Source organism: Mus musculus, chromosome 7 (assembly GCF_000001635.26).
Source record: "Mus musculus strain C57BL/6J chromosome 7, GRCm38.p6 C57BL/6J".
NCBI classification, from domain to species: domain Eukaryota; kingdom Metazoa; phylum Chordata; class Mammalia; order Rodentia; family Muridae; genus Mus; species Mus musculus.
The window spans coordinates 122030886-122045102 of NC_000073.6; the positions used below are offsets into that span (position 1 = coordinate 122030886).

At 45.3% G+C, this 14217-nt stretch overlaps 1 protein-coding gene across 2 annotated transcripts in view; it reads right to left on the minus strand.

The window, feature by feature from the left end:
• Nucleotides 1-3276: 3276 nt before the first annotated feature.
• Ears2 (glutamyl-tRNA synthetase 2, mitochondrial) overlaps nucleotides 3277-14217 on the minus strand; it is a 32933-nt gene continuing 21992 nt past the window's right edge. Inside the window, exons 6-9 of one of the 2 annotated variants that reach the window (NM_026140.3) lie at nucleotides 13628-13781; nucleotides 13417-13547; nucleotides 8827-8962; nucleotides 3277-8273 (exon numbers count right to left, since the gene is read on the minus strand). In NM_026140.3, the coding sequence (NP_080416.1) occupies nucleotides 8190-8273; nucleotides 8827-8962; nucleotides 13417-13547; nucleotides 13628-13781 (505 nt within the window). In that variant the 3' untranslated portion in view covers nucleotides 3277-8189. Of the gene's footprint in view, nucleotides 8274-8826; nucleotides 9012-13416; nucleotides 13548-13627; nucleotides 13782-14217 lie in introns of both variants that reach the window. The other variant, XR_003946547.1, reaches the window with a different exon arrangement.

Here is a 14217-nt window from a genome sequence, read left to right on the forward strand (position 1 = left end):
CTGTCTTATTTTCCCTCAACAGCCTCAGGCTTAACAGAATCTGGCACCCAATGTTTGTTCCATAAATGAATGAGGACAAGATCAGACCAACCCAGCCAAAGGAGGTGAGGTGTTTCTCCAGACAGGAAAAGTTTTGTCGGGGCTAGGGCTCTGCTAGGAGCTGACTTTCCTGGTTTAGAGTGACTGGCTGGCACCCTAACAATTTGCCCAGATCTGAAGGTAAAGGTGGAAATTCCAAGATCATTATAAAATGCCTAATCTGTTCTGCTGTCTAAATTTAAAAACCTGCCAGTCATGTTCATCTCACATACCTATTAACAAAAATAGTAACCACAAATGATCTGAAGCTCCCAGGCACTGCACACCATATTCTAACTAAACATAATGACTCACCTCAATTGCCACTCGTGACATCTGATCCAGTTAGATGATGTGTCTAGGGCTTTTCTGTTTATTTTTAATTTTATATGTATGGGTGTTTTGCCTGCACGCATGTCTGTGTCTGTTCAGAGGCCAGAAGAGGGCACTCAGTCCTCTGGAACTAGAGTTCCAGATGGTTGTGAGCTGCCAGGTGGGTGCTGGGAATTGAACCTGAGTTCTCTGGAAGAGCAGCCAGTGCTCCTAACTACTGCATCTTCTCTCCAGTCCCTCTCTTTTTTCTCTAGCTGCTTCTTCTTCTTCTTCTTCTTTCTTTCTTCTTTCTTTCTTTCTTTCTTTCTTTCTTTCTTTCTTCTTCCTCCTTGCACCTTCTTCCCCCTTCTTCCTTTCTTCTTCTTCTTCCTCTTCTTCTCCTTCCTCCTCTTTCTTCTTCCTTCTTCTTCTTTCTTTCTTTCTTTCTTTCTTTCTTTCTTTCTTTCTTTCCTTCCTTTCTTCTTCCTCCTTGCCCCTTCTTCCTTTCTTCTTCTTCTTCCTCTCCTTCTCCTTCCTCTTCCTCCTCCTCCTCCTTCTTCTTCTTCACCTCCCAGGCATGTGCCACCAAGGCCTAGTGAGTAAGGTTGATTACTGCCAGCCTGGGCATGGTGGGATCAACAGATGCTTTCCTGCATACTAGACAAGCTCCCCCAGCCTTTGTCTGGGCCTTCACTCACGTGCCTTTGGATCACCTGCTCCTAGTGGGTGCTTACTGACCACCTACTGGGTTTACAGTTGCATTCTCAGAACTGGTTATACAGTACTAGACAAGGCAGATGAGCCTCCTGCATTTGTGGGTCTCACAATCGGACCCACAATGTGGCTGCAGAACTAATTACTCACAGTCATTTCCATAATGAATTCCAACTGGGTACTACAGAAAACCAGGTGAAGATTTACAAGGAGGCCTTCAATCAGTGGCTTCCTGTTGACATTGGAGTTTTGATCAGACATAGGAGTTAAGAATGAGGAGTCAAGGTGGGGGTGGACAGCATGCGAAATGGCAGGAAGGAAGCAGGAGTGCCCAAGAGTCTAAGAAAGGCTCATGTGTCCAAAGACCAGAGGAAAAGAGGCTGGGGCACGCCAGGAATAAGGAGGTCAGGAAAGCAGACAGGCAGATCTATCAGGCCCTTAGATGTCTGAGTTATGGTTTTCTGTTTCAGTGTGCAGTTTATTCATATATTGTACAACTATTAGCAAACACTTCAATGGTTAATCTCATGTTAAGGGCCATAGTAGCTAGTTAGAAGTTTCTGGGTGTGTCTGTGAGGGTGTTTCTTGAAGGGAATAGAACTGGAATTGGGAGACTTAAGAAAGTCAGATGGCTGTTCCCTATGTGAGTGGGCTCATTTAATCTGCCAAGGGACCTTAGAGAAAAATGTGGAGTTTAATTTTTCTAGGTAGCTTGAGCTAGGACACTGTCTTCTGCTATGGGTGCTTCCTATTCCCAGGTCTTGTAAGCTCCAACATGGGCTTGTGGGTGGGAGACAGTTTGACCTCAGCTATGTAATGACATGAGTTACTGCATGTCTTAGGGTTTCTATTACTTCAGCAAAACACCATGACCAAAATGCAAGGTAGGGAGGAAAGTCCATATTGCTGTTCACCATCAATGGAAGGGCAGGAATTCAAGCAGATGCAGAGACTACGGGGGGATGCTGCTTACTTGTTTGCTCAGACTGCTTTCTTATAGACTCCAGGACTACCAGACAGGGGATGGCACCACCCACAATGGGCTGCTCCCCCACCCCGCCCACTGATCACTGAGAAGATGCCATGCAGCTGGATCTCGTGGAGGCATTTCCTCAACTGAGGATCCTTTCTGTGATGACTCTAGCTTGTGTCAAGTTGACACACAAAACCAGCCAGAACACTACCTTATACCAAGTTTCTTTTTAGATACATGTCCACCTGATTCTGTTTCTCTGAGAACTCTAATACGGGCCCTCCTAGGCCACGATGAGAAAACTCAGTTGTGTCTCACCAAACCTATCTCATGCATGTCCAATTAGTACCCTGGAGCTGTGCTCTAATCTCTCCACAGCTTGCTGCCAAGGATAACCTTCCCAAAGCAAAACTGATCATGTCATTTCTCTGCTTTAAACATGTCAAGGCTTCTCACCTACCCCAGAACTCACCCACATCCTTGTCTTCACTAAACCAACCCGTCTTAGTTCAGGAGCAGACCCAGCTGAGCAGACCCTATTCCATCTCTGAGTCTGACTGATGTATGGGAATGCTCTCTTCTCTAGCACTGATGGGCACAAAAATAGGAAGTTGAGTTGGGGGAGGATGCCTGTAGACGTGGCTTTGCTTTCAGAACAGAGCCATAAAAAACCACTCTCCCCAGCAGATGAGAATAAGTGGCAGCTGGTGAGGGGAGGCTGCTGCAGATCTAGGGCCAGGAGAGCAGCAGTGGAAGGACCCTGGGCCCTTGCTGATGTCACTAAGCCAACAGTCCCGCAGCCTAGTTTACCACTGAACTTTCAGCTATGCTGGGGGTGGGGGGGGGGGGAAGAGATCTTGTTGAAGCAGGTTAGAACCTGGATTTGTGTATCTAAAAGCTAGTACACAGATATAATTTCCTTGATGAGCCCTGAAGTTTGAAGTTATAACTCAGCTCTCCCTACAGATTGAACCATCCCTCCTAGCCATACTTCACTTTGGTCTTTCACAAAGTCATTCTCTTCCAGGTATCAGGACTCAAATCAAGCCATGTGCATAAGGTCAGACAGCTATCTACAACAGATCTTGCAAGGGAGAATTTTTTCCTGGATAGGAGGAAGTGATGTTGGGAGACTGTTCAGATTTAACACAGTTAAGTCAGCTGATGATGGTTTCTTTTGAAAGAACTGGTCTGACAGATGAAGGTTTCAAACACTTTATTCATGAGATATAACTTAATTTCCTACTCTGTGTCAAACAATGTTCCAAGTATTGTGTTTATAACCAAGAATAACAGATTTCCTGTCAGCCCCAACCTCAAAATTTTAAAATAGTAAATGTAAATTTCACACATGCGTAAGTACTATGAAGAAAATATCTTGTTTTTGTGGTGCTGGGGATCAAACCCAGGACTGTGCATTCTAGCCAACAGTCTGTACCCAGACACATACCCTAGTTCTGAGACAAAAGGTGACTTAGATAAAGGAAGTATGAATGAGATTGCAAAATTGGCTACTGAAACAGGCAGACTCTAAATCCATGGAACAGAGTCCCTAAAAGAGGAAACGTTCTTCTCTCATTACAGTGGATGCCCTGCAGATGGTGCCATTACCCGACTGTCCCACTGCTGACTAGGCTGACAAGATGTTCTCCTGAGATTTTGGACCCAGAACCTCAGGAACATTTGCAGCTGCCTCAGGGCTCAGTGAATTTCAGGTAAATTTCCCATCACTCTAGAGGTTGGAAGTCCTGACCTTTGAGTCTGTAGGTCCTAGAGTTTCCAACCCATTCCCTGGTGGACTGTTACCTTTATTCAATCAGCTTTATTCCTTGAAACCAATAACTGTTGGCTTCGAGGAAGGCTAGCAATGCTGAAGATCTGAGTAACTGAGGATTGCAACTAACATGTATTAAAACAGAAACAATACAGCCAACAGGCAACACTTGCCCTCTTCCTCTACCTCAGCCTGAGAGCTGTCTCCTTCTCATCCTTTTGTGACTTTAACACAAGGGTCATCAGTGTTATAGCATTTGTCAGAATCAACTTAGCCTTGATTCACCAATGAGTCTCAAAAAGCTCAAGCTGATCTCAAATTCATTACAGAGGCAAGATGGCTCATTGAGGGAGTTTTTTCTGGGGCAGGGAGACAAGGTCTCACTATGTTGCCTTGGGTGGTCTGGACCTTGGCTCAGCAAATACTTGTGTTAAAGGTCTGGTAACCTGAATTCAATGCCTGGAACCTCCACTGAGGGTTAGAACTGACTCCTAAAAGTTGACCCCTGACCTCACGTGTACACTTGCACACTACACAGATAATTAAAAAATCAAATGACTTTATATGGAGCTGAGGATGGAGGATGACCTGGAACTGCTAATCCTCCGCTGGCATTACAGGCCCAAGACACCGTAGCAGGTCCACCAGCACTTCTATCACCGTGGTAACGGTCACATCCCTGGAGCATGAGCCTATGTTTCTATCACCTCTATCTCCCTATCCTCTCCCTCCATTTTGGCTTTTGTAGCTCATGATGATCCCGAGCTCACCTTCTGTCTCAGCTACACCCCCACCCCCAGACAGGGTTTCTCTGTGTAGCCCCAGTGTCTTGGAGAGGCTGTCCCTGAACTCAGTATCTCTACCTATCTCTGTGCCTAGAGCTCTGGGATTAAAGGCACATGCCACCTCACCCAGCTTGCCTCAGCCTTTTGAAGGCTAGAATCACTGGCATGTGCTATCACACCAGAAATAACCATTTTTCATGTTTCAAGAGCAGTAGTTCTGATGTCACTTAATTAAGAGTTGGAGGGGGAGCTGGGAAAATGGTTCAGTACACTGGCTGCTCTTACAGGAGACCCAGGTTCAATTTATCTTATTTATTTATTTATTTATTTATTTATTTTTGGTTTTTTGAGACAGGGTTTCTCTGTGTAGCTCTGGCTGTCCTGGAACTCACTTTGTAGACCAGGCTGGCCTCGAACTCAGAAATCCGCCTGCCTCTGCCTCCCGAGTGCTGGGATTAAAGGCGTGCGCCACCACGCTTGGCTCTTATCTTATTTTTTTTTAAGATTTATTTATTATTATACATAAGTACACTGTAGCTGTCTTCAGACACACCAGAGGAGGGCATCAGATCTCATTCAGGTGGTTGTGAGCCACCATGTGATTGCTGAGATTTGAACTCAGGACCTTCGGAAGAGCAGTCACTGCTCTTAGCTGCTGAGCCATCTCACCAGCCCCGAGGTTCAATTTATAGCACCCACATGACAGCTCATAGCTGCCTGTAATCCCAGTTCCAGGGGATGTGATGCCTTCTTCTGACCTCTGTGGGGACCAAGCATACACATGGCAAACAGATATACATTAAAAAGAGTTGGTCCAGGCATGGTGACACTGCCTTTAATTCCAATATTTGGGATAAAGAGGCAGGAGGCTCTGAGTTTCAGGACTACATAGTGAGAATCTGGATCAAATTAGTTAGGTATGGACTCTTAAAATTGTCAATGGCCTGAGCTTAAATATGATGTTATCTCAGATCATATCCCAGAAGTGTTACTTAACTTTTCACAGCCTCAGTTTTTCCATTTATAACATAGAAAAAAAATAGAATACCATCTATCTCCTCGGGTGAGGTTTAATGAGATGAAGGCCTGCTTTCTTATTCTCTCCAGGACCACCTGCCCAGAGGTGGCACCACCTGCAGTGAGTGGGCCTTCCCACATCAGCCAGTACTCAAGAAAACGTCCCACGCACCAATTTAACTAAGGGTTTTTTCTCAATTAAGATCCCCTTTTCCTGGGCTGAAGAAATGGCTCAGCAGTTTATAGCACTGACTGCTCTTCCAGAGGTCCTGAGTACAATTCCCAGCAACCACATGGTGGTCATAACCATCTGTAATTGGGATCCAATGCTGTCTTCTGGTGTGTCTGAAGAGAATGACAGTATACCCACACACATGAACTAAAATAAATAAATCTAAAAGCAAGAAAGAACCCCTCTTCCTAAGCTGGGCATGGTGGTACATCTATTTGATCCTAGTACTCAGGAGGTAGAGAGCAGACCTCTGGGAATTTGAGGGCAACCTGGGATACATACCAAGTACCAGCCAGGACTACATAGATTTTTGTCTCAAAAAAGATTACTGTTTTTCAGATATGTCTAAGTTTATGTCAAGTTAACAAAAACTAACCAGCCCACCATTTTTTCTAAGATGTGGTTTTGTTCTATGATTTTTCTAGAGATTTTTTTTCTTTTTGTCTAGAGATTTGTTCTGTCTCTACCAAATTTCAAAACTTCAGCTTGATCTTCTTGCAAATAAAGAACTTTTTTTTTCTCCCTAAGCAAGGTTCAAAAGCTCTTTAATCCTTTCCCATACTCACCTGAGCAAGGAGAGAATGTTATCTACCGCTAGGTAAAGATAATCCCCAAAGCAAGTGGCTTTAAACAAGCGTTTCCTGCCTCACAATCCTGGGTCTCGGGTTCCAGAGCGTGCTGAGTGTGGTGGTTCTGGGTGTCTCAGGAGGTGCTTGGCTGGGGCTGCAAGTTCAGCTTCCAATATGGTTCCCTTACATAGCTGATGGCAGGGGCTCTGATGTCACTTGGACCCCTCAAGACACAAGGGCTTGAGCTTCATGACCTGGAAGCTGGCTTTCCCAGAGGTGCAGATGTAAAAGAACCAGAAAGAAGTTGCAAAGTCTTTATGATCAAGCCTCTATCACACCCTCACATCCTGCCCTCCTCAGGAGAGTAAGCATAGCTGCAGAGGCTGCTTACACTGAGGAAGCTACAAGCTCTGCTGGGGTCTTATACCTGGTCACCATCCTACTTACACTACTCCAAGTTAATTAAGACTTGAAGAAAGGAAACCTGATTTCAGGAATCCGAGTACAAAGATTTATAAGCAATGGAGGACATAAGGGCAGATATGATGAAAGACACCAACAATAACTCAAAGTATCAGATCTCAGGAATTGGAAGAAAACAGACACCCTTCATCGAAAGGAGACGGAGGCTACCTAAAGCCCAAGGACAAGGAGCAACCCCAAACACAAGTGCTTACCCTGCTGGAAGAGTAACTTCTCCTTTACAATCCAGAAGGAAAATCTGCTGTCTAGGTGACATCGCTTGTGTCCATTATGGTCCCAAATCCATATGTGGCCTGAGACTGGGATCCATGAATCCAGGCTGGAACTGATTTGTCCTGGGCTAAACTGTGTTCTACAGACTATTCCGAATATAGAAACCTAAACCCCAGTATCATACAATGTGGGGGGCATTTGGATGACAGACCTTTAAAGGGGTGTTGTTTATGTTAACAGGCTATTAGGGTGGGTTGCAGCTAGACTGACTGGTGCCCTTGAAAAAGACAAGGATACTCTGAAAGGAACCAGGGACAAGGGTGCACAGAGGAGGACACCTGTGGAAGGTGGCTGTCTGCAAGCCAGGAGTGGCTACCATAGGAAACTAACCCTTTGACACTTACCTTGGACTTGCAGTCTCTAGGAGACTAAGCAAATCAATCTTTGTAGTTTAAGCCACCACATTCTGTGGTGTACTGTCATGCGGCCTAGTGAACCAAGACCTCAGCCCTCTGTACTGTTTTGGAATGTTGCTCTTTTCTATAACACGAGCTGTAGAATGTGGCATGAAAACCAACCCAATGGGCTAGAGAGATGGCTTGGTAATGACGCACTGGCTGTTCTTCCACAAGACCTGGCTTTAATTCCAAGTACCCAAATAAATGTGAGTTCGCAGCTGTCTGTAACTCAGGTCCCCCAGGGGAGCCAACGCTCCCTTTTTGCCTTTGCAGGCTCTGCATGTAAGCATGTATTACACAGGCATACATGGAGGCAAAACACCCATACACATTTTTAAAAAGTCTTTAAAAAAAATAGGAAAGAATCAAGACACAAGTTCAAGCTCATTATTCCCAGAGTCAACAGTGAAACAGCTGGGGTCCCCGAAGGCCAGCTGATGAGAGTAGTCAGAGTGCTTGTTTCTACAGCTGTTCATCCTGAAAGGGTCCCAATAGGCTCCAGGTTTCCTGCTCTCCTCAGAATTCAGTTTCCATGGTTAGAGGCTCTCATGGTCATCTCGATGGTGCTATGCATCTTCTCCCTAGCTAGAAAGCACCTTCTGGATTCGTTCCCGTACTTCCTTTGGGCCCAAGGACACCATCATCTCAGCCACAGGGGGTCCTTGCTAAGAAAAAAAAAAAAACAACACCATCTTTTTGCCTCAAAGGAATTCATGTCTAGTTTCCATCCCTCCATCTGTAGAAGACAGCGACAGGCTAATCCCAACCCAAAGCCTGCAACCCAGGGGTAGAGAGAGCCTGTCTTTATTGTATTTTCTTTATCTAGGGTCATTTTTTGTTTGTTTGTTTTTGTATTGTTTTGTTTTTGCAGTGCTGGGGAATCAACCCTAGCGCTCATGAATGGTAGGCAGATGCTTCGGCACTAAGCTACAACCCACCCTTACTGGGCTTTCTCCACACAGCAGGCTTCCGTGGTGGGCCTGTTTTTCTGCCTTTATTATTCTTAGTGATCTCCAAGGAGGCAGGGATCATATGTGTTTTGTTCATACCATGTCCACTGTAACCATCACAGTGCCTGCGCATATAAGATGCTCAGTGGGTGAATGAGGGGAATGACAGTGTTTCATCAGCTTATTATTCCCTGGAGTGGCCTTAGTGCCAGCCTGTGGGTCAATGAGGGACTGAAGGCAACTGTTCAGCTCATGTCCCATCTCTCACCAGCTGTCCACTGAGGGCCATCCGGAGGAGCTTCATCACACTGCTATGCTTGGCGCCTTCCAGACCTTCTGACAGCTTCTTCAGCTCTCTGTTCAGCACATCCTGAGTTAGGCTTAAGCCAGGTCTTTCTAAAAGCCTAAAAGAGAGCCAGGCTGAGACAGGCATGAAGGTCCACACCTTTCATCCTAGAACCCAGGAAGCAGAGGCAGGAGAATCTGAGTCTGAGGTTAGCCTGGTTGGTTTACAGAGTGAGTGCCAGGGCCGCACAGAGAAACCCTGACTCGGCAGGGGTGGGGTGGAGAGGGTAGAATATTGATCCAGGGTAGGAGAGGAAGCTTCAGAAGACTGTTAGACCTACAGCACTAACAGTCTACGGAGGGTAGGGAACGTTACTACATCAATCTACTACAGGCAACAGTGATGAACCACATATACAGGTGGCCCAGGCAAGTAGTAAGATATAGGTCACTCAAGGGACACCAAAAGGCCAGTGAGATGGCTCAGTGGGTAAGAAAGCTTGCCACCACGCCTGATGAATTGAGCTCAATCCCCAGGTCCCACATTGTGGAAGGAGAACAAACTCCTCCCAAATTGTCCCCTGACTTTTACACTCATGTGCCATGGCATGTGCCCTCTCCATGCACACAAAGTAATTAAATGTCAAAAATAAAAATAAGAACTATAATAAGAGAATTTACTAACTGCCCCATGTAGTCCCTATGCCTCACCAATAACATAGGGACAATAATAGCATCTGTAACACTGCCTAGGGAGGTGACAGAGAGCTAAAATATAATCAGTACTAGGTAAAGCCCTAAACTCACAGTAAACACTCAAAAATATTGGATACCATGTTTCAATAAAAGCTTAAACTTAGCTAGCATTTACTACACCCAATGGCTCACAGACACTGCAGGAGAACCTAAAATGAAAACTTAGCATACGGAATGCAAGAACGGGAATTCCTGAAGAATTACTTGAAATAGCTTCAAGATTTGTCAAGGAGAGGGTAGCACAGAGGAATAGAAATAAAATAACAGGAAATACAAGCTCCAGGAACAGCTCCACTATCAACATGGTAGGCAGAGACTCTTTCCCCACAAACAGAAACAGGGAGGGTCAACAGCATGCCTTTAGTCCCAGCACTCAGGAGGCAGAGGCTGGAGGAGCTCTGTGAGTTCAAGGCCAGCCTGGTCTACAAAGTGACTTCCAGAGAAATTCTGGTTCGAAGACAAACAAACACTACAAAGTATCTAAACTCTACAGGCCAGCAATCATCCTCATATTCCTGAAAGCCAAGCTAAGACCTCTTCCCAAAAGCACATTGGAGTTTTGAGTGGTCCCCAACTAGTGAGAGCTGGACTTGTAAACCATCTACCACTGTTGGGGTGTGTTTTGTATACTGCGTGAAGGCTGTCTGTATATTCAATTGTGGATTGCCAAACCTGCAGAAAGCTGAGTACTGGCAGATCTTGGTTATTCCTACAGTCCATCACAGGCCTCATATTTTGTAAACGTTCACCTTCCTGACTTTCTTATTGGCTTTAATAAAGAGCTGCTGGCCAATAGCTGGGCAGGAAGTGGAAGGCGGAACTTCTGGGCAGAGAGAGGGTCTCTGGGAGAAGAAATGAGAAGTGGGCAAAGTCAGAGATTTGCCAGTGGGACATGGAGAGGAACAGACATACTGGGATGAGAGGGAAGTAAAGAATTAGCCACTTGGAGGGACATGGGCTAGAATAGTTGTGATAACTCAGATAACCTGGCTGAGAATCTACCCAGCTATATGCCTAGGCTTTAATAAACAGTGATAAGTCTCTGTGTCAGTATTTAACTGCTGTTGAGTATTAGGAAGTCCTGCTATACACCTTAGTTCTGACAGAGGTGATGGGTGGGTACATTCTACTGCAGCTTCCTGGGTCCCTTAAGAGTGTATCCCAAGCCAGGCGGTGGTGGCGCATGCCTTTAGTCCCAGCTCTTGAGGGGCAGAGGCAGGCAGATTTCTGAGTTGGAGGCCATCCTGGTCTACAAAGTGAGTTCCAGAACAGCCAGGGCTACACAGAGAAACCCTGTCTCAAAAAAACCAAAACCAAACCAAAACAAAAAAAGTGTATCCCAGAAGCTTAAGAGATGGCTTAGCAGTTATGATCACTTACTGCTTCTAGAGTACCCAAGTTTGGTTCTCAGCACCTACGTCAGGTGTTATAATTGCCTATAACTTCAGTTACAAGGAGTCAATGCCTCTCCTGGCCCCTCTATATACATAAACACACACACATACACACACACACACACACACACGCACACATGCACACACACTGAGAGAGAGAGAGAGAAAGAGAGAACAGACAAACCAAAAATCCCACCACTTTTAAAATAACACCAATGCTCCAATAGCAGAACCCCTGCTCCTGAGGGGGTTGAGTAGCAGCTCAGTGAGAGGTAATAGTGGCCCAGGAAGTAGTCTTATAAGTAATTTGAAGAAACAATCTCTCAGTGTGCACACCTTTCCTTAACAACTGCCAGACTTCAGCAGCTGAGCATGTGAGGGCAAAGCCCAGGAGTCTGTCACTGCCTGCCACAGATTCAGCTGGCACTTGTCTGTAGACCACCCCCCAACCCCAGCTTCAAATCTGTGTACAAATGTTTGTGGTATTATTATTATAGAAGCCCTCCTGGACAAAGCCAATCATTAACTGGGCACGGGATCATTGCTATTTATAAAATCAAGGAGATAAAATACTAAAAATACAAAATGCAATATAGGAGGGATACAGACACTCTCCAGTGTCACTGTATTCAGAGAAGGAGGCTGCCAAGGAACAGGATAGGCCCTAGGCAGCTGCTAATGGCAGCCCAGGACATGTCAGAGCTGGCTGGGGGCTTGGCTAAGGGACAAAAGGGACTTCTAGTGGTTTGGTGGCTCCTACGCATTTGGGTGTTAGCTTTCCTGACTTGAGTGGGAGTCCCAGCCTCTAAAACCTAACCCAAGACAAAGGTGAGAAGTTAAGACATGGTCTTGGTGAAGTGGAATTATTAGCTGAAGAGCTAGCTCAGCAGTGAACAGCATATACTGCTCTTTCAGAGGACACGGGATGTCTCAATTTATCTCTAGCCTCCATGGGCACTGCACATGTATATATTCACATGCATTTTAAACAAGCTGGAAGCTGGGCGCAGTGGCGCATGCCTTTAATCCCAGCACTTGAGTGGCAGAGGCAGGTGGATTTCTGAGTTTGAGGCCAGCCTGGTCTACAAAGTAAGTTCCAGGACAGCCAGGGCTACACAGAGAATCCCTATCTTGAAAAAAAAAAAAAAAAAAAAGCTGGATATGATAGCACACCTTCAATCCCAGCACTCAGATGGCAGAAGCAGGCAGACAGATCTCTGTGTGTTTGATGCCAGCTTGGTCTATACAGTGAATTCTAGACCAGCCAAAGCTACACAGTGAGACCCTGTCTCAAACAACAAGCAAGCAAGCAAGCAAGCAAACAAACAAACAAACAAATTAAAGACCCTACTATGGAATGTCCCAAGTTATTGACAATATTAGCTCTTGAGTTATGATTGGTGGATGGACTTACAAACATGCTTAGTAATATATCCATGCAAGTTTATTCAGTGCAGTTATTTCTAAAAGCAAAATCTGAAAATATGGAAGCAACCCTCATGTAGATAAATAGATAAATTCTGTTTGAAGTGGTGTTACAGTAAAGTTAGCCATAAAAAGGAATGAGGAGACTTTCAAGGACTAGACAGCTCTAGTTACACTGTTGGGTGCAGCAGACCATGCTTATAGTGTTAGCTTCTCAAAAAGATGGAGGAAGGAGCTCATTTGAGCTTAGTTTGGGACTAGCCTGAGCAGCATACAAAACCTATGTCCTTTTTTGGAGGGGTGCAGGGAGGATGTCTGTGTAGCCCTGGCTGTCCTGGAACTCATGTTGTAGACCAGGCTGGCCTCAAATTTATAAAGATCCAAGGATCTCTGTATCCTGAGTGCTAGGATTAAATGTATATACCACCACTGCCTGGCTCAGAAATTATCTCTTAAAAGAAAAAGACAAAAAGTGGAAAAAATCATCTAAAAACACCCAGACATTATCACTGTAATATATCGTTTGGGCAAAAAGTACAAAATAAGAATTACAATTATGAGAAGAACTAGGTAGACGGAAGACTGCACCAGGGCATAACTTCCCTGCTTCCAAAGCCTGGCTTGCAATACCCAGGTTTAAAGCCAAAGTTTAAAAAGTTTCAGCATATTAATAATACAGTAGATATTTACACATGGTACACAGGCATACATGCAGGCAAAACACTCATACACATAAATTAAAGCTAAACAAATACTTTAAAAATTAATTAAACAAAAATTCTGTTACTCTTACAGTAAGCCAGGCCCTCTCTTCAGGGAGCAGAGCCACCTGGGCCTTAAGGGTTGCTGTCCTTAACTGAGAAGCCAGTGAGAGAGTTTTTTTTCAGCTTGTCATAGTTTTGTAGTGGGGAATCAAAAGCCAAGGTCTAGTGGAGAGAAGCCAGGGCAAAGAGTGAGAAGGGCGTGTCAAACCCTTAACCAGGTATGTGAGCACTTACCCCAGCAAGCGCTTGGCAATCACATCCACGTTTTCCGAGCTGGCACCCAGTTCTGATCGATGGACAGCAGGGCGGGTCCATAAGTAGGAGTACACTGGGGAGACCAGATCCTGCAGGCGGCTGATGTGACCCTGGGTAGAGAGGCAGTCACCACATGCACCCTGAGAACTTGGGAAACCCTGGAAGGGGTTAAGGACGCCCTAACCCACACCTGTCTCAGCAGGAGGATCCTCTCCATATATGCAGGGTCCAGAACATCCTTGTTTTGCAGTTCACTCCCGAATGCCTCCTTCACCAGGCCCTGCAATTTCTCCACCAACTGGGGCCTCTGGGTCTCACTGCTCACCAGCCGGCGGAGGTGCAGCCTAAGGGTGAAGAAAGGAGAGGCCCTGGTACTGATTCGCCAAGACTATGCCAAACCTCTCCTCTCAGAGCAGTGTGGAGATTTGAAGAATGTCACATCTATAATCCATAGGTAAAAACAAAGCTTTCTTTATATCTATAAAAGGAACAGGACTTGATGGAGATCACAGCCAGCATGAGTCTAGGCAGACATGGTTTGTTTTCAGTGTTTTTTAAATTTATTGATTGTTGTTGTATGTGTTTTTGTTTTTTGTTTTGACAGGGTTTCTCTGTGTAGCCCTGGCTGTCCTGGAACTCACTCTGTAGACCAGGCTGGCCTTTATCTCAGAGATCCACTTGCCTCTGCCTCCCAAGTGCTGGGATTAAAGGCGTGCGCCACCACTGCCTGGACAGTGTTTTATTTTTTTATTTTTCTGAGACAAGGTCTCCCTATATATC